At 36.5% G+C, this 18494-nt stretch overlaps 1 protein-coding gene across 1 annotated transcript in view; it reads left to right on the forward strand.

Annotated features, from left to right (window-relative positions):
• BTBD9 (BTB domain containing 9) overlaps window positions 1-8098 on the forward strand; it is a 128277-nt gene extending 120179 nt beyond the window's left edge. Inside the window, exon 11 of the mRNA XM_070949895.1 lies at window positions 7491-8098. Coding sequence (XP_070805996.1) covers window positions 7491-7658 — 168 coding nt within the window. The 3' untranslated portion in view covers window positions 7659-8098. The remainder of the gene's footprint in view (window positions 1-7490) is intronic.
• The last annotated feature ends 10396 nt before the right edge of the window (window positions 8099-18494 follow it).

Raw genomic sequence — 18494 nt, forward strand, 5'->3', positions numbered from 1 at the left:
GCCTGTTGAGTTTCAGTCTTATTTATTTTGTATCTTTCATTACTTTGATCTTACAATGTTTGTTCCAATTTTCTACAGCTTTTCCCTTGTAAAAGATTATTGTCTCATTAATATTCCTCAAATTCACTTAGTGCTGCAATCATTCTTATGTTCTTTTTATACTTAGGCTTTTTTTCCTGGTTATTCCTGTAAGATTTCTTATAAAAATGTAGAGCATTGCTGACTTAAAACTCAGAAGACATGTTTTTTATATTTTGCCAGATTTATTTTCCTATATATGTTGTTTGGCCCAAAGAAGATTCTTATATAAGATTTACTCTAAAGCTGATATTCACTGTTTATTTTATGATTAGTATCTGCTGAGTCTTGTAATTGTTGAGAACTATATCACAGATGTACATGATCTGTGACCTTTCCAGTCTTTAAAATTTCAGGTCCTATAATTCATAAGTGATTTTCAACTCCAGAGTTTTTGGATGAAATAGATATCCCCCTCATTCTAGCATTAGGCTGAGTTATGGGACTGAAACAGTTTTATTATCTTGGGTGATAGACCTTGACTGATGAACTAGATTAAGAATGTGCCCCCATTGTCTGAGTTTTGGAATATGTTGCTGTCAACTAAATATCTTTCCTTGCTGTCGCTTAAGGATACCTTTGAAATTGGCACTAGACTGAATATATAAGCAAAATGAAAGATTTAAAAATGTTTCTCCTTGACATGAGAGGGCAGCAGTGCTCCTGATCAAGAATAGCCTCCAAGCTCTTGCCTCTCCATTGGCAACAACTCTCCAGCTTTGAAATTGTGTTCTTGTGCTCTTCCTCCTTGCTCTGATCCTGACCCTGGATTGACATTTGGACCAATTGATGCAATTCTCTGGCACTTGGACCTGAGCTTTGACAACTCTCATAGCCTTCCATCCGTTTATCTCCGGTTTGCAGATTGTTGGAAGCTCAAGTTACCAAACAGGTTACAAACTCTGTGAACTTTCAACCGTGCCTTCCTTTCTCCTTTACTTGCTCATACACATGTATGCACCATGTCCTTATTCCCGCCTTTGCTCACTCATGCCCATCAGTATCCTCATTCCTGGGCCTCCCAGCATTTGCACACAGACATGTACCACCAGTGTCCTCCTGTGGCCTCCCTGCACCCATACATATGTACACACCCACCAGTGCCCACTTTCCCCTTTTGCTCAGTCATACCCTCCAAGACTCTCCTTCCTGTGCCTCCATATCCTCCCTCCTCGCCTCCATGCAGTCACACATTTCTACACACCCACCAGTACCATCCTTTCCTGGGGCTCCCTATGCTAACACACATATGCACTCATCAGTGCCTTCCTTCTTGGGCCTTCTTAGAGCCTACTGGCGGCACAGTCATTAGAATACAGTACTGCAGGCTAATTCTGCCATCTGCCAGCAGTTCAATCCTAACTGGCTCAAGGTTGACTCAGCTTTCCATCCTTCCGAGGTTGGTAAAATGAGGACCCAGATTGTTGGGGCAATATGTTGGCTCTGTAAACCACTTAGAGAGGGCTGCAAAGCACTATGAAGCGGTATATAAGTCTATAAGTGCTATTGCTAGTAATACCTTCCTTTTCTGGCCTTCTGAAGCTTGCAGCGTTTGCACTGCAGCACAACAGCTCTCAGCCCCAATTTGCATGCAGCCTGTTTTTTCCCATTCCTTGTTGCTGCTTGTCAGGGAATTCTTCCACACTTCTCACTTCTCATCCCATGAGGTTTGGGGTTACTACAACAACTAGAACTGCCTGGATTGCTGTGGTCACATTACAACATGCTTTAGGACCACATTGCTCATTGATGGCAGCCATGGTCCCAATTGCTACCTGCAACTGAAGGACTACCTGTTTGCTACTTAAAGTTGCAGGAGTAAATTTGATGGCTTTTAAATTGATTAGAGAAATAAATAGCAATGAATATGACCTTTCAAGCCATAAATACTTCAGGGCTAAAATTCCTGGGAGACTTCAGATAATAAACCTAATTCAGCATTAATATGGGTGTTATTTTCCAATAAGCTTGCTGATATTACATATACAGCTTATGAGTTGATATTTCCTCTGAGAGAGAAAATTGTTTCTTGGGGATGTTGGTTTTCAGTATATCGGTTTGAAATAGATATCTTCAACTGATTATTTTGTGTGATTAGTGTTGCCTTTCTGTTTATTAGGATATATTTTGTTGTGATAATTTTATTACATTTAGTTAGTTATATGAGAAGTTATTATTATCTGCCCAGAGCAGGATCATTTTGGAAAGGAATTGCTAATATATTAAATACTAAAATTGTGCTGAAACAGCTTTTAGACCTTCAGATTTAACTATTGATTGTGCAGCTTTTCCCATGAAAAGCACTCTGGTTTGAGATAATTGATCAACTTACTGAAATTCAATTCTCAGATTGTGATAGTTAGAAAAACAGCAGCAGCTGTTAAAAAAAATGAAAATTGTATTTCGCAAAGTGTCTTCAAAGCAACAGATCCACACATTTGGAAATGAGACATCACTCAGATAATTGAAGGAAGAGCTGTAATGTAAATACAGATAGAACTCGTTTTCCTTGTGCTATTTCTCTAATGAACATGAGGATCCAGGCAGAGATGGAATAACAAGAGTAGCATATTCAGGCAGCTCTCCAGGCCAAAATAATATCAAATATAAAGAACCCCAAGTCAGATATATTTTGACACACATTCTTGAGTAATGGAACAGCCCATTGCTATTGGACTTTAAAGAAGTATCTTCAAGTACTGAGCCTGCGTGTCTTTTTGAACAACCAAACATCATGTCTAAAGGTGTACTGGTTTCATATGTATGGTCAGGCTTCTGGATTGTGATGTAGAGCATACAGAGACAGTATGACGCAGGGGCTAGTTATTACTTGAATATGTCTGGTCAACGTTCAGTGACACTTTAAAAAGCTACCGTAGTTGGATTTTTGGCTGCAGCAAAGATGAGAAAACAAGGAGAAAGTATTCTAATGCTTGAAAAGGTGGTGTTACATCAGTTATTTATTTTAGTCCTTTCTTCCAGAGAGATAGCAGTCAGCTAAAATCATAAAAAATTCCTATTTCTATTAAAAGAGGGCTGGAGATAATATTTCTACAATTCACAGATAGAAATAAAGTGACAGGTCAGGGTATTTACTGGTTTTTTTAACTGCTTGGATAATATTTACTCATTTCCAGTGTTATTCTGTGAAATTAATTGGCATTAACTATCAGATCAAACAGGAATGTTTTTTAAAAAAACATTTTACAGAAGAAGATTACAAAGTAGTGTCATTGGAATGATTCCTTCTGGTGCTTTACAAGAGATTTACTTGTATTTTAAAACATATGCAGAAAGATATTAAGATATAGGATATTATTAGTTAATCTGTTTCTGTAGTGGTTTAAAAGGAAAAAAAAACTTTTCTAAAAAATTCAGCATCTTACTCATCAATCTAAAGCAAAAATCCAAACAGACTTGTTATAACTGTTAATCATAAAAGTGTATTACATATTTCTCCCCTTAGGTGGCAATTTTATTCAACTAGTAGCATTTTAACCCCTTTTTATCATTCATATTCAAATGGTATTAACTAAATTTCAAGTTTGGTTAATACCACTGGTGGCACTAAAGTTCTTCAAGCCTTTATAATCTCACTCCAGTGGCACATATTATCCAGTTGTCTTTTCAAAAAATATATAGAACAAATAGCAATCAAAACTAGAGTTTTAAGTCTTTGACAAATTATCTCTTACAAGATATATCTGTTGCCAACGAAGAGCCTGAGAGATAATTTTCAAAGCTTTTGTTCAGTGACATGTTCAGGGAATTACTGGAATTCCCATTTTTCAGTGAGCTAAAGGCAATAGATGTGCTTCACATGCCTTTTTAAAGTCTTAAAGTCTTACAGATGGGATCAAGCTGAATCTGAAGCCACAACCAACTACTGAATTAACAGAGCGCAGACGTGCAAAACACCACCTATTTTATTTCAAAGTAGGCACAAAGGTAAAAAGGGGCAGGTTTCTATCATGCTGTGTCAAATAATTAAAGATGGTTAAATATCTTTCCATAAGTGTCAACCCTTCTAGGTTGATGGGTTGTTGTTTTTTTGCATACATTTGAGATTGCTTATTAAAACATATTTGCACTTGATTCGAATAAATCAAACTTTGTTTTTCTTTTCATTCAAAATTCTACCACTTTTGACCAGAGCCAATACTGCTCTCAGTGGCACAGTGTAGAAATTGCTACTTTACTCTACAGATGTGGATATAGGTTATTATACCATGGAATACAATTATCTGTCTGCCATAGGCTGGTGATGGTAAACCTTTAAAAGAGTTCACTTTTAAAAAATATTCATATAGTACATTTTACTCTTTTGAACAATTCTTGTTTCAGAGAACATTTTCCACATTTAAAGAGAGCACTAAGAAAGATACTTTACTGAGAATATTAGGGATCACTAAATTATCATTCTCTGCTTCATAAATCTGCTTGAATTCAACAATTGACACTGTTACTGTACATGCTTGGAGTCTTCCCTACTAAGGAACAAACCATTTTGCAATTTTGAATTCTTTTAGTATAGCACCTTACATTTAGTCATATATTTAGTTAGTTTAGTTTACTTCATTGTCATTGCACCTCGTACCACGAAATTAAATGCCATCTTCAGTGTAGCCCAGGATGAGACGGATCTTTAAGAATGTTTTAAGAATATAAGTCTTTATTAGATAAAGAGTTGATATCATGTCGAGCTTTCCCAGAGTTGTTGCCAGCTTTATAAATAGGCTATAAAACCACAGCTATGAAATATAAGAATTATGTTTTTGCAGCCCAATATTTATTCATACTTAGAAATTCAGTTTGGACTATGAATTAAAGTGCAATTTATGTTTGCCACAATTATCTAATTTTTCTGTCAAAATTAAATAATTGAGACAGCAAAAATACAGCAAATTAAAACAATATTTTAAAACTTACAAAATCTATAATTTTACAGCAATGAAAATTAAAGACAATGCAAATGCATCAGCAATCAGAAAAGTATTGTAAGTAGACACATCTGAAAAAATCTGATGGAAAAAAATAAGTACCAGTTGTTTATGATCAAGTGAGTAATTGTGAAATTCAGTCAGCTTTGTATATTTTCATGGTATCAGTATAGCAAAGGAAATAGCCATGACGAAACATCAGAAATTGTGATCACATGACCACAGCTTGCTGTGATGATGTAATTGTGAACTAGGCACTGAATGCTCAAATTTTAATCATGTGAACCAGGGGTGAAATGCTCCCGGTTCGGACCAGATCACCCGATCCGGTAATGATGGCGGCGGGTGGCTTGGAGAACCAGTAGCAAAAATCCCTGCCCCCCCCCACCCCATGCCCAGCTGAGCCGCACGATCATCAGAGGCTGTTTTTTTTTACTTTTAAAAGCATTTTTTCTACAACCTCTTTGGCCGAAAAAATGCTTTTAAAAGTAAAAAAAAAAAAGCCTCTGATGATTGTGCGGCTCAGCTGGGATCGTCAGAGGCTTTTAAAAGCATTTTTTCTACAACCTCTTCGGCCGAGGAGGTTGTAGAAAAAAAAAATGCTTTTAAAAGCCTCTGACAATCCCAGCTGAGTTGCCTTATCATCAGAGGCTTTTACAAGCATTTTTTAAACAACCTCTTTGACCGAAGAGGTTGTAGAAAAAATGCTTTTAAAAGTAAAAAAAAAAAAAAAAAAAAAGTTGGCCACACTCATCCAGTCACATTACCCCCTCCCCTCCCCCACACACACACACATCAAGCCATGCCCAGAGAACCGGTAGTAACAAATTTTACATTTCACCATTGATGTGAACACAAAAATGCTGCACCGCCAGAACTTGGAGGACAGGTTGTAACTACCAGTTGTTCGGCATGGTTGTTTGAACAGTCACTAAATGCATGATCATTAACCGAGGACCACCTTTAATCACTTAGGCTTTTGTAAATTATAGTCAGCTTCATCACATTTAGGGAACATAGCCCTGAGATATTGATCAGAAGGTTACTTTTTTCCCAAATAATGGTGAAAAAGTTCTCATATAAATTGAAAAGAAGATGCTGCTGAAAACAAATTAATGACTGCAGACATTGTTGCTAGAAAATGTGGATGTTTTTGAAGATTGGACTTAAAAGAGAGCGTTTAACATTTTTTGTAAAGCCCAAACAGAGCTTATACTTCACTTCATAACTTTTGCTTGCTTCATAACCATCCAGTTTTGTTCCCTTCCTTTGTTATTTCTCTCTGATTCTATCACTATCTTGGGGTTTGTTTGTTTTTTCTGTTTCCAGAAGTCCGGAGAAGAATGGCTGTGTACTTGTAGCTTTATGTATATCACTGTGAATTTTCTGTGTGTGGTTATGATTGGAATATGTGATGGGAAATTAGTTTTATAAAGGAAGTGGTTTATTGTATGGCAATTGATTTTTATCAATTATTATTCTTTCCATGTATTATTATTTCTCTTGTTTTGGACACTGGTTTCTTACAGTTATATGTAAACACATACTAATAGGTTGTATGTACATTTTTATTGTGAGGGAGAAAAAGATCAGGATTATTTCTAGATAAAAGTGCCCCCCTTATGTTAACAAGTTGGGAAACCTGGCGTTGCACAGGTTTTGTATTTGTTTGTTTGGTCTACTTTTCCTTTTTCTAATAGATCATCTTAAATTCAGGATGATCCTTCTAGATCCGTGATGGCGAACCTATGGCACTCATGCCTGAAGTGGAATGCGGAGCCATGTCACCTGGCACATGCGGCGCCGCCTGTTCCTCTTCCAGGTTTCCGGCGCGCATGCGCATGTGATGATCAGTTGGCCTTTGTGCGTGTGGCCGTACCAGAAACCAGAAGAGCTGGTCTTCCATTTTCTGGTGTGAGCATGTGTGTCAGGCAGCTGATCGGCGTGTGCACATGTGCGGCAGTAACCGGAAGACTTGTTGGAAACCGGAAGTACCTTTTCTGTACCTTTTACCCTCTGGGCGGCCCCTCTTCCTGATCGCGGCCCTGACGAGCACGCAAAGTGCTCCCTTTGCCGTGCCGAAAAGGTTCGCCATCACTGTTCTAGATACTGAGGCTGTGCAGCTGTTCTGAAGGGAAGAAAGTTTGCAGGAGTGCCTTATATAGCAGTTTGTCCTAAAAAGTTGCAGTGTAACCTGGGGAAAGTTATGTTTTATTTAAAGAGCTATATACATGCTCTTATAGCTCTGAAACATTTTTTCTCATCGAAGTGTTGTATAAACATGTATTAAATTACATATTGTTGTTCAGGGAAGGAAGTGAATGTGGCCCTTAGTCGGGGGAGAGGAATTAAATAAATTAAGTTGTTTGGTCTGTCTATATGTTCCATGTTTATGCTAGATGCAAATCATTTAGATCTACCTACGCTTGTGCTTTTATTGTAGTAATTTAAGTTTCTCTGTTGTTCTTTCAGGTTTTTCATTGTGTACATTTTGAATGCCCATCCCAAAACACTCTACAGAAGGAAGAGACTAATGAAGAAGATGCTGGCCCAGGTGGACAGCACCTGGCAACCTGCTCGCCTCAAGCTTCAAGCACCAGTTCTGTGCATTCTCTCCCAGGATCTGTTTCATATCCATAATTGCAGCAGCAATTTTATGAGAATGGAGAAGAACGTTTGAAATCTCAGTGCCACAAAAACATTTTTCACTTTTAACCTGCAAGCACCTCTTCACTTTCTGAATGAACTTTTCAAGGGGATCATAGTATCAAGCAGCCAGAGGTGCTTCGATTTATAAGGCTGCCTGAAGACAAAACTGGGCCACCACATTGCACTTTCCATTGATTAAAATCAGAAGTATGGGGGGAGAAAATAGTCTTTCTCATCAAGTTTCCTATTTGTACCCTACCTCTTTAAACCAAACCAAATCAGATAGAGCAGAAAGAAGCAAAACCACATCATTTTGTTATATAAATAGGTTGTGTATACCATATCAAAAAATATTATTACATGTGCTTGTAAAAGGAGTATTAAAAATGAATCTTTTTTGAGATGTTTATTAAAAAAAACTATGGAAACCACTTTTTATTTAACTTATTCTTAATCCATATCCTTTGTAAATTATAAACCATTTTCACACTGTGTTTATATTTATACAACTAAATTTCTTTCCTTGTTTTTTCCCATCGTATTCTGATAAAACTTTTCCTTCTTTATCATGGCATATGTGGTAACTCCACTTGACAGATACATCTATCTGATAGTTGGGCATCTAATAATCTTACTCCATTATTCTGTTTGACAGAGAAAAACCCTTAAAGAGATTGTGCATAAAACAATTCAATCCAGGGATACAATATTGGAATTTTTAACTATTTGACATGATGTATAAAATTGTCACTTTTTATCCCTGATTACCTTGTACCCAAGAAGAGAGATGTATTGATCCTGTTAAAAAATATTAAAGTGCTTTAATTCCAGCAGCAGGGATCGATAGGTATTTCCAAACATTTCTTTTCTTGAAAAACTTTTTTTTTTTTTTACAAATATTGCAGCTAAGCTTCATGTGTGGGAATACATTGATAGCAATTTATATTTGGGCTACTTGGTCTGGGCTACAAAAAGCTGTCATCACAAGATGGCAATAATGAGTTGTTATCTGCATTTGTTTTCTGCCATCTAATGGTCATTCCACATTTTGCGCTCTAGATCTAATAAATATTTTACTGAAATATTTGTTTTTTAAAAAGCACAATAATATTCCAATATGATTTTAAAAGAAATCCTTCTGAGACTCTTTTGATAGAATCGTCATATGCATAGATTGAGTTTTATGGTTGGATTTTATTTGCATTTGAGTAATTTGCATTCAAGCAGTAGTTATCCTTTGTACTTTAATCAGATTGTTGGTTTGATTATTCTAAAAATGTTCACATGTAGCATTCTCTATTTTTTCTGCCTCTTTTCTCATTGGGGGGGGGGGTTAAAAAAAACTATACATTTGCACATGAACATCAATGCCATTAATTCATCCTGTTAGGAAATGAAATGCATTTGTAATGAAGTTTGTGATTCTGGAGAATATTATTGTTAATTATTTTTTAATTTGTGTGAAATAATTTGGTGCAAATTGTTTTGAATATGGTGATCTATAAATAACTTTGCAATAGTTAAATGTAAGTACTTGCATTCTGCTAAAAGCTGTTTATAATAAAACTGAGAATTAGATCACAATTATGATTGCAGATCAATAAACTAAAAAGAAGTTTTTCATCTGCTATTACATAAACCAATCTGGCAAAAGAACTGCAGTATGAAATACAATGCCAACATATGTGTTTAGTTAATGAATGAACAGCCCAACAACAATTGACATCCATACAGACTGGAGAATGAAACCTTTTGGTATATCTGCAAATGGGCAGTTGTTTATCTGTCTAAAAACAAAAAGAAGGAGTAATGGAGTTCTTGGTGCTCTCTAAGCTTGGTTGTTTGCTTGCAACCATTTCCTTACCCAACTAGGTAACATCAATTTGAATTCTTTAATGCAGGGGTTCCCAACCCACAGTTCGTGGATCTGCACCAGGCCACAGTCTGCGAGAAACCAGGCCATGCAATCAAACGAAGCCCCATCTGTGGGATGAAGGCAGCACATGAAACCACACACCACTCCGGTCCACAGAAACATCTCTCTACGGAACCAGTCCCTGGTGCCCAAAAAGCTGGGGGCCACTGCTTTAATGTTATCTACTTGAGTAAATTAAATGTCTGTAATCAAACAACCACGTTTAGGGAGCACCAAATACTCCACAATTCAACCTTGAACTACAAATAACTTCTATTTGAAAGAGTAATCCTTATCCTGTTAATGCATGTAGATAAATATCATATATTGTTAAAATTGGGCAATATCTGTGAGACTCAAGTTATGCTAGTCTTTCAAGGAACCCTAGTAGTACTAAAACCAGGAGGAAGTGTTGATTTTAATATTCATCTAGAAATGTCTTTAGTTAAGTGTAGGGAATAGGTTTGAAATAGATTGTTAACAGCAATCAAACTGATTCTGAACAAGGGGGTTTCCAATCTATTTAAAGTCCTAAAGCTGCAAATTTTCCTTTCATTTTCCTCTTTAATAGAATTTTTATTTAGGGCCTTCCTATGAAGACTATATGAGATATAGCGATTAAAAAAGTACTGCTTTCTCACTCAAGCAACGCAAGTTTCTTATGTATGATTTAGAGATAGAGATAGAGCTTAAGGATAGGCTGCAAGATAGTCCTAATCACTTTACAAAGCTGAAATGTATTTATTTGATTTATAACCTGTATTTTTCTCCACACCGACACTCATTAATGGCTAGCACTACCTTATCTGATCAGCACCATCATTCTCTAATCTGAGTTTGTCTTTATTCAGCCCATGGCTTCCTTGAATCTCAATCTTGTGAAACTTTTAGAAAGTCTTGTGTTAGTTATTCATCTTATGAAATCACCCATGAAAAGGGGCAATATCACATTTTCAGAAAAGTGAGAAAAGAAAAAGAAAAAGCTGCTAATGCTGGATCTTTAATCTTTCTGCTGCAGTTCAGAAATAGGATGTAAAGATCAAACCTCAAAAATTATATTGATTCTTATTATTATGGTTGTTTTTAACTGACTCCCATATCCTCTAATTATTTTCTATAGCCTCATAACATAAGCATTCCCTTTATGAAATGATGTAATAAGGATGTAATATATCATCCTCAGCAGTGACTGCACACAATTCTTGCTAAAATGTGTGCAGCTTGCAATTACACCAATCTATGCTTTTAAGAACGGATACATTTACCCTATCAATATGCCTTTTCAATTGTGATTTTCACTAATATAAGTTATTTCATCTTTGAACAGAGGCTTTTGCCCACCCCCACCCCCACATACACAGCATCTTCAGAGTGAGGGAAACATAAAATTACTGCCTATTTTCACTTAACACTAGGAAACCTTTTAAAGTCTATATCCATAATGGAATGTTTTCTTCCATATTCAAACTGCTTTTTTGAATACTTCCCACAATTTTCTTTTTAACAGTTTGGTGATTGAGCAAGAGAGTTTTTCACAGATAAGACCTCTTAACTGTTTATAAGAGCTCAAATTAGTGCAAGCTCCTGTGAAATATAATTAGAATAATTAATGAATTATGAAAGTGCCATGGTTCATTTTTCTGGAAATTCAGTTTCAAATAGTACTTTCATCTCCATGGTATCTTTATCAGAGATTGAAGAGCTATATTTTCTTTAAAGAAAATGTCCGGTAAATAATCTAGATAATATTTTGTACCATATTTAAATTTCTAGAAATATGTGGCGCAACAAAAGTAGCCTTTAAAAGTTGCTAAGAAAATTCATTTCTTTAGCTGAGGAGAAATTACTCAGTTCTCTTATTTAGCCATACTTATATTAAAGCACAGGGAAAAAAGCATTTGTTTTAATAGTATGTGATTTAAGGAAGAAAAAACTAAATGCATGCCTGCTTTATTCTGAACAATTGTGATTTTTTTCCCTCATGGCTGTAGACATTTAGCAGCATCTGCTTATTTCTTTTTCCCAAGCTTCCAACTCTAAACAGCAAACACATATACAGAGCCCACAGTGGATTAAGCTCGGAAAACAAGTATGCTGAAGCCATTTTGTGTTTTATATTTAAAAAGATAATCATATGGAGTGAGTGGAACAGTAACAACCTCAAGAATCAATTCCCTGGGGAAAGAACCCAGCCAAGCACAGCAATAATGAACAAATGAAATTAAAATATCAGCAACAGTATAAAAGAACCAGGAAAAACAATCCCAAATTAGACAGTCAAAATTAAATCTGCCAACATGATAAAAATGTACAGGTAGTCCTCAGGTTATGGCTGTAGTTGGGACCCATATTTCCGTCGCTAAATAATGTGATCATAGAGCAAGATGTCACATGACCGGATCAGTTAACAATGGCAATCTTGGCAGTCCCCATTGCTACAATAATTCCAGGATTGTCTGGGTGTTCAGCAGGAAGAGGAAGGAGTTCCAAACAAGTGTGGGGAAGCTGCAGGCAGGTTGGCAGGAGGCATAGGTGAGTTGGAAATGACTCCAGGTGGGTGCTATAACATATGAGTGGGTCAATGGAGACCCTGAGTGTGATAGAGCACAGGTGACGGGGGGGGAGTTTCAGGTGCACAGGCTAGCAGGGGTGTATGTTGCTATGGAGTACAAGATTCCTGGGGCTCCTTGGGAATAAATGCAGCTGGAGTTATTTACCTGAGTGACTAGCAATTTTCCTTACCAACTTCCCTACTGATTTTGCTTGGAAACCAGCAGGGAAGGTCACAAAAGATGATCATGTGATTGCGGGATGCTACAACCATCGTAAGCAGAAGCTGTGCCCAGGTGCCAAATTGCAATTCATGGAGATGCTGGGACAGTCTTAACTTTTTTTTATTTTTTATTTTTTTATTTGATTTATATGCCGCCCTTCTCCGGAGACTCAGGGCGGCTTACAATGCGTTAAGCAATAGCCTTCATACTTTTGTATATTCATACAAAGTCAGCTTATTGCCCCCACAAACTGGGTCCTCATTTCACCTACCTTAGAAAGGATGGAAGGCTGAGTCAACCTTGAGCCTTGGAGAGATTCGAACCAGCAGTAAATTGCAGGCAGCTGTGTTAATAACAGGGTGTGTAGACCACTGTACTATCAAGAACTTTGAATGGTCATTGAACATGTGGTCGTAACCTGAGGACTAACCGTAAACAAAAAACATAAAATGTACAATAAATCCAGAAATCATTAAAACATCTAAGGGATGGAGATAACAAATATGAAAGGTTTGGGAGAATGGGTGACTAACATAATTTATTGTAGTGTGGAAATACTTCCAAATAGGGATCACCTGGAAGAAGACATTTCTCTTAATTACGTTTTGGATTGCGGAACAAAGAAAGGTTCTCTTGGAAATTGGCCTTAGGGCCAGGATGGCCATCCTGTGGTCCCAATGCTGCATGTGGCCCCTAATAGCTTTGAAATACTCTCCCACTCCCAATGTTTGGAAAGAATGGCCATGTTTAATGTGACAGAAAACAAACAAAATAGATTAACTGTACACAACTTTTATAGTACATCAAATTTCATTCTTATCCAGATTCAGGACCCATGTGCCATTTTGTTCATTGATTTGGAGTGCCAATTACTTCATCACAATAGGTCAAGAAAGAGACTTGAGAATAAGTAAAATCCAAATCTCTTTCATTATGGGAGAACCACTCTTCCTGTCTCAGGCTAAGGGAGTGTCAATAAAGGATGCCTCTTTCTTTTCCAGACTGAGCTTCAGTTTATTCATCCTCATCCAGTCCATCAGTATAGCACATACATAGCCTCATCTGCCTTCCAGAGAAAGAGAGTTGCCTGCAAAGTACATTCCTGAAAATGATCCTGAAAATGACCTACGTATAGCAGATGAATGTTTTTTTTAAAAGGCAGAAGATGAATGGAAGAAAGTAGGAATTGTTGAACACTACACCTTATGGAATTCTGGGAGCTGAAATCCATACATCTTAAAATTGGTGAGGTTGATACATAATGCTGTAGATTGGGGAGAATTAACAGGAATGGAACATCCTATGTGCTTCTTAATGGAAGGTAATTTTAGTACAATGAGCAAGTTTGCTCCAGTGCCAGAACTTAATTCTTTGACTTTCAGATATGATTCTACAATTGGAACACACAAAATGCAGCTTGCAACTTAGAAGAAGACAACATTAGAAATCGCAGTTACTTTTTATATTTCTCTCAAATGAATCTGATGAATGAACAGTGGATGCAGGTAGCAAGAAAAAGCAAATAAAGACATGGAAAGTTTTTTTTTAAAAAAATATTCAGCTTGGAAACAAGATCTACTGTATATCATGCAGTTCAGGTTTACTGGATTTTTCTTCAGCTCTTTCAATTCAATATTTGGTTATTTTAGAATCCAGGGTTTTCTGAGGATTGCTTCTGACAAAGATCTGTTTCTAGGCTGAAATATGTAGCTTTCATATCAAACATTGCTGTCTACCAGTATTAGTTCCAAGGCCTTTTATTTTCTGTTTGGAGGCTTTTATTCCTTTCTCTTTGTCTATGAGTGAAGGACTATTTGGTTTCCTTTTCAGCATGTCATAATAAAATAACTAGGTAGCACTGAAAATACATACATTGATCTGAGGAAAAATAAGTTCCCAAATCTGTCTAATATGCTGATTTATATCTCTTGACTACCTTATGAGGTGAATATAGAGAGATAAATGGCATTGTCTGCTATTTTGTGTTTGGCACTTGTGTATATCTATTTTGATATCTAAATTCCCAATTCACTTTTGTCAGTAAAAACCTTGAAATGCAGGAAGATGTGCCACTGAAGAAGGTCATGAGGACTGGGAACAATGTTTATCAAAATACCTTGACATTTCTCAACTGGATCTGTTCCCAGCCCAGCCCCCTTCAACTCTTGTACAAACAGATATATGACTGGAGATTCAGAAACAGGCACTCATTCCCCTCAAAAAACACACTTTTTTTCTGAACCAAATCAGAAATCATGTCCCTTTTTAATTCTTTATTTATTAGGTTCAGAGCTTCAGAAGTCCTTTAGAAGCTCATACTGTAGTGCCCTATACACTCTAGGGCATGTCCAATTTTTCAACTTTCAATTTCCACACATTAGGGGTGCTCAAAAGTTGTGACATGCCTTGGGGATTGTAAATATATTTTGGTTAATTTAATATAATTTAGATGTGCTTGGCAAGTAACTTTTTAACATTTTGTTTGTTTCGTATACAGCATTACATCTTCTCATTTTTGCTTACAGTAACCATCTAACATTGGTTGGGCTGAGTGATTAGTTAAAAATCATCCATTAAGTTTCCATGGCAGAAAACAGACTTGAATCTGGCTGGTCCAGCACATTAACTGTAATGTTGCACTGCAATGAATTTCTAATGGACAGCGTTTGGTCTAAAAACTAAAGAATGAAATGCAGGTTTTGGAAAATATTCAACTACCTCTACAGAACAAGAGTTCTGAAAATTAGAAATTCTCTGCATATAAAACACATTTGATGCAACAGCAGTTGATATAATCTTCAACAAAGAATGTTTCCATTTTCAGGAAATTTGAGAATTGGCAAACTTGGGAGAGAAAGGTTGTTGCTGCCTTAAGAGACATATTTTAAGAGACATGTTTGCTTGAATGAGTCCATTCTTTAAGCAACACCTTTATTTTTCTGACTCTTACTCTATCAAATAGCAGCCTGGTGCTGTGAGGGTACAAGGTCTGAAGGATTTCTGAATTACTTTCAAAACAGAATAGACCTATTTTTTCTTGTTGCGTTTTTTTTTTTTTTAAGATGAATAGTGTCTTATATTTTTTGTTGCTGGAATTGTGGCCATCAGGAAGTGAATTGCAGTTTTTCTATAGCTTCTTTAGATTACACCTTATCTCAGGAAATAATTTTAAATAAGCTTATCACAAGACATTTTTCAAATCAGTGGGTTTAATAAAGGCATCTGAGGTGTTGTGGGAGTTTAGCTTTCCTTATTTTTAAAATGTTACAATAACAAAAGTGTGGTGTTTTTCTTTTTTTAAAAAGTCAGTACACTATTTATTAACACAAGGTATGTTAACTGACATCTGCAACATTTTTACTGTCTTGTGGGAAAAAGAATATTGCCTTGTTTCCACTGGATGACTACAAATCTCATCAGATGGCAGTTCACTTTCACATCACTCATACTAATTACTCTCATTTTTATTTCTTTAAGCTACGTGAATGGTGGCAGGCTAACTGGAAAAAAAGTACGCTAGCATTAATTTGTATTCTCCCACTATAGCACCCCCAAACAGCTTCTTTTTGTATTTTGTAGATGTTTTAGAGTGTATTCTTTACAGAAATCAGATCAATGAAGGTATTAACTCAGGGATCAGATAAAATAATACAGCCAGGGACAAAAGCTACGTAATTGGGGAAAACAAATATGGGTAAAGAAGCTTAAGAAAGTGGTTGTTTCCACAGAGGGATACCTATGGCTATAAGCATTTATCCACTTATTCTCTGTGACGGAACCATAATACTGTCTTGTGCTTGTGTGAATATAAAATGAAATTAAATTTCATATAAAATGAAATTTAAAAAAAACCCAGAGTTGCCAGATTCATTTTATTAATCCCAAACCACAGACCAGTTCCCTGAGGTGCAAATTAGTGAGAGAATACAAATTCATATTAGCATACTTTTTTTTAAACTACCCTGAAATCTATGGAAATGCTTTCTTACTATCTCTTATTACTATTACGCTGAAAGAAGTTAAAGTGAGGTGGCATCTTGGAGAACTGATTTGTGGCTTGAGATTAGTAAACCAAATGTGGCAAATCTGGTTTTTTAAAATTTATTTTATATTCTTAATATTTTGGTACAGTCACAGAGAAGAAGAGGAAAAAGGCTTACAGCCATAGGTGCCACTCTGCTTTTTAGCACTTAAGTAGTTTGAATAATCATGACTAGGACCTTCCTTGATTTATGGCAGTGGTCCACAGAGTGTTTAAGGAAATGGAGATGTCACAAATGGAAAGCTAGGCCTATAGAACAAGTCATTCTGAAATCTTAAAGATCTATAGTAGTGAGGTAAATGCAGATGACAATGCATATATTAACCTATAATTCTGGTGAGGTAAGAGCAGAAAGAAAGTCAGTGCAAACTACTAGGAGAAGCCAATTTCTTCTCATAAAAATACACTGTCTTCCTACCTCAAACCCCATGCAAATCCAGATCAGTGTCATAGATGCCAAGCAGGTTTGGCTTGTGTGAAAATGTGCCTCTTAAGAGTGGTGATACTATTCTTATTTTAGGGGCAAAATTAACAGTGCATGATGAAGGAATTGTCCTGAACAGATAACCACAGTTTTCTATGAGAAGATCAATCAATTTATATGCTTTTTTTTTTACAATAAAAACTATGACATTCAGATCTGTTGTTTTCTGCACATTCCTGTTCAGATTGCCTTTCTCAGTTATTGCAATGAGAACATGAGACAGAAGAAAGTGATAGTAGACAGTCTTCAGAATTCCAAATTTAGACCTATAGGACACTCTTCTCTACCCTGTTTCCCCGAAAATAAGGCATCCCCTGATAATAAGCCCAATCAGGCTTTTGAGCGCATGAGCTAAAATAAGCCTGCCCCCAAAAATAAGCCCTCCCCAAAAATATTTAAACATAGAGCTGGAAATCAGGTAAGATGGCAAGAGGAGTCCCATCTTGCTCCATGCGCCCCAAAATAATAAAACCTCCCCGAAAATAAGGCCAAGCGCTTATTTCAGAGTTCAAAAAAATATAAGACAGGGTCTTATTTTCAGGGAAACATGGTATATAGATACTCTATATAGATAACATGAAGAGTAGTAGGACATGATTTATAGGAGGAATTGTTGATAAGATTTAAATCAAGGATAGGTGACTTGGCACCTTTCAGATGCTTTGGATTTCAGTTCCAGTCTCAATGTTTAAGCAATGCCAAAAAGATCATGGAAGTTGTAGTCCAAAACATCTGGAGCGGTGGTGGGTTGCCCCCGGTTTGCACCGGTTATATAGAACCAGTAGTAAAACCAGCGGGAGGGTCCGCCCACTGACCCCGGCGCACACGGCCCCATTGCGAACCGGTAGTAAAGGTAAGTAGAACCCACTCCTGACCTGGAGGTCATCAGCTTGCCTGTTCCAAGCCTCTAAGAAAAATAACTTTAAAGACCTATGCACTGTTAAAGGTTGCCATGAGATCTATTAAGCTGTTAAATAAGAAATCAGAGCATTAGCTCATGAAGTTCATGAACTTCTTCTGTCTACACTCAGAGTATGTAAAATAAACAAAATGAGCACGGACTCTTAATACAGGAAAGCAAACACAATTTAATAATTGTGTCTGGTGGAATGACTTCCCACGACTGGCATGTAGCCACTGAAGGATATAATTTGTTCCAAAGAAAGAGAAACAGAAGTAAGGGTGAAGGATTTTGCTCTGTATTGTAGAAGTATCTGCTGTAATCCTGCTCAGAAATCCTGCTGAATGAACTTGGCAGTAAAAAGCATCAGAGTTAAAATATACCCATTTTTGCCTATTATTGTCTACCCAACCAGGGAGAATGTGCTTTTTAGAAAAAAATAGATTTTTCAAAAAGTAGTAATGATCAGATGAAAGACTAGTTTTGCCAAGCATAAACTTTCTTGGAATTTTCTATCATATTAACAAGTTTCTCTCTCAGACAGTGGAGAAAAGCTCAAGAGGACCTGCTTTTCTCATCTAGATATTAGCCACTAGGGAAGAAGAAGTCAATGAAGTGGAAGCATTGAGAGAAACTGACTGTGTAACTCTTGACTTCTTGATTTTAAGGAAAAATAAAACTAAATATAAACAAATGAGTCTCTGAGGTTTC

Source organism: Pituophis catenifer, unplaced genomic scaffold (genome assembly GCF_029215685.1).
Source record: "Pituophis catenifer annectens isolate HBS135680 unplaced genomic scaffold, rPitCat1.0.hap2 SCAF_1, whole genome shotgun sequence".
NCBI classification, from domain to species: Eukaryota; Metazoa; Chordata; class Lepidosauria; order Squamata; family Colubridae; genus Pituophis; species Pituophis catenifer.